The sequence below is a fragment of the Habropoda laboriosa genome, unplaced genomic scaffold (genome assembly GCF_001263275.1).
Source record: "Habropoda laboriosa isolate 0110345459 unplaced genomic scaffold, ASM126327v1 scaffold28, whole genome shotgun sequence".
NCBI classification, from domain to species: Eukaryota; Metazoa; Arthropoda; class Insecta; order Hymenoptera; family Apidae; genus Habropoda; species Habropoda laboriosa.
In genome coordinates, this window is record NW_017100174.1 from 638285 (window position 1) to 639333 (window position 1049).

General features: G+C 32.6%; 1 protein-coding gene across 1 annotated transcript in view; it reads left to right on the forward strand.

The window, feature by feature from the left end:
* Nucleotides 1-519, forward strand: part of LOC108578696 (N-acetylglucosamine-6-sulfatase-like) — a 2592-nt gene extending 2073 nt beyond the window's left edge. Inside the window, exon 10 of the mRNA XM_017942073.1 lies at nt 515-519. Within this exon, the coding sequence (XP_017797562.1) occupies nt 515-519 (5 nt within the window). The remainder of the gene's footprint in view (nt 1-514) is intronic.
* Nucleotides 520-1049: the final 530 nt, after the last annotated feature.

The following is a 1049-nucleotide window of genomic DNA, read 5'->3' on the forward strand; positions in this document are numbered from 1 at the left end:
TTATTGATAAATTTATTTAATATTTATTTACGAAAGTATAAGAATACAAATCAAAAAGTTAAAAGTGCTGACGGCTGTCTTATTTCGAATTACTGCATTTATGGAAATCGTGGGCGAAGAATACGCCGCGAATCTGGATATAAGAATAACTCGTCTTGCTTCCTGGGTACCTCGGGCAAACTGTTTTCTTAGCAAATATTTTTATTAAAGCCCCGCGGTTCGAATATCTGAATAGCAATCGCGCCATTCGGGGGTAGAGAAAAAGAAAACCGAATGAAGACAGAGTGCAGAAATATACCTCTACCATATCCATAAATTTAATCTATTAAAACGTTTTGAATCGTTTAAGGATTTGTGAAATAATAAAATACTTAAAACTGGTCGACAAAAAGGTTGATGCAAAAAAAAATTGTATAATTATTTCATGTTTTAAGAAAAATAAATTATTCTATAATCTTTTCCCTTTTCGATAAAATGCATAAATACTAGTTTAAAAATTTATTCACGCATTCAGGTTAAACTCTTCTGAACCATAACGGCGGGGGTAACTACAAAGATTCGCTTCTTTCAGTGTCAAGAACCGTAAGAGACATGCTTTCGTGTTACATAAAAGAATGTCGAAATGTTTGTACACTGCACGTTAACCGCTCTATAGGCAACCTAATCGTTTGCACAGATGGAATTTGAAGGCATCGTAGCATTCATAAAATATATAGAAATTCATATAAATTGAAAATGCGCATATATTACGATTAATTATGCAATTACATTTCTTTTAATATAATCAGTCACAAGATAGAACAAATTTGACTGATAACACGACAGTATCGAAGAATGTTTAGTTTTTACAATATTTCGTTCTACAAAATTATTTTAAAGCTAAATTTTGTCTTTATATTCGTATTAGTAGTGTAAAATTCTTGAATAGAGAAACTTACAAGTCGAGTTATGGCATAGGGCGTTTCACTTGAAAGGAAGTGCAGCTGAAAGTGCAGCATTGAAAAAGGGAGTTTGCGGGTATTTCGGGTAAACAGCATGAATCCTGGCTC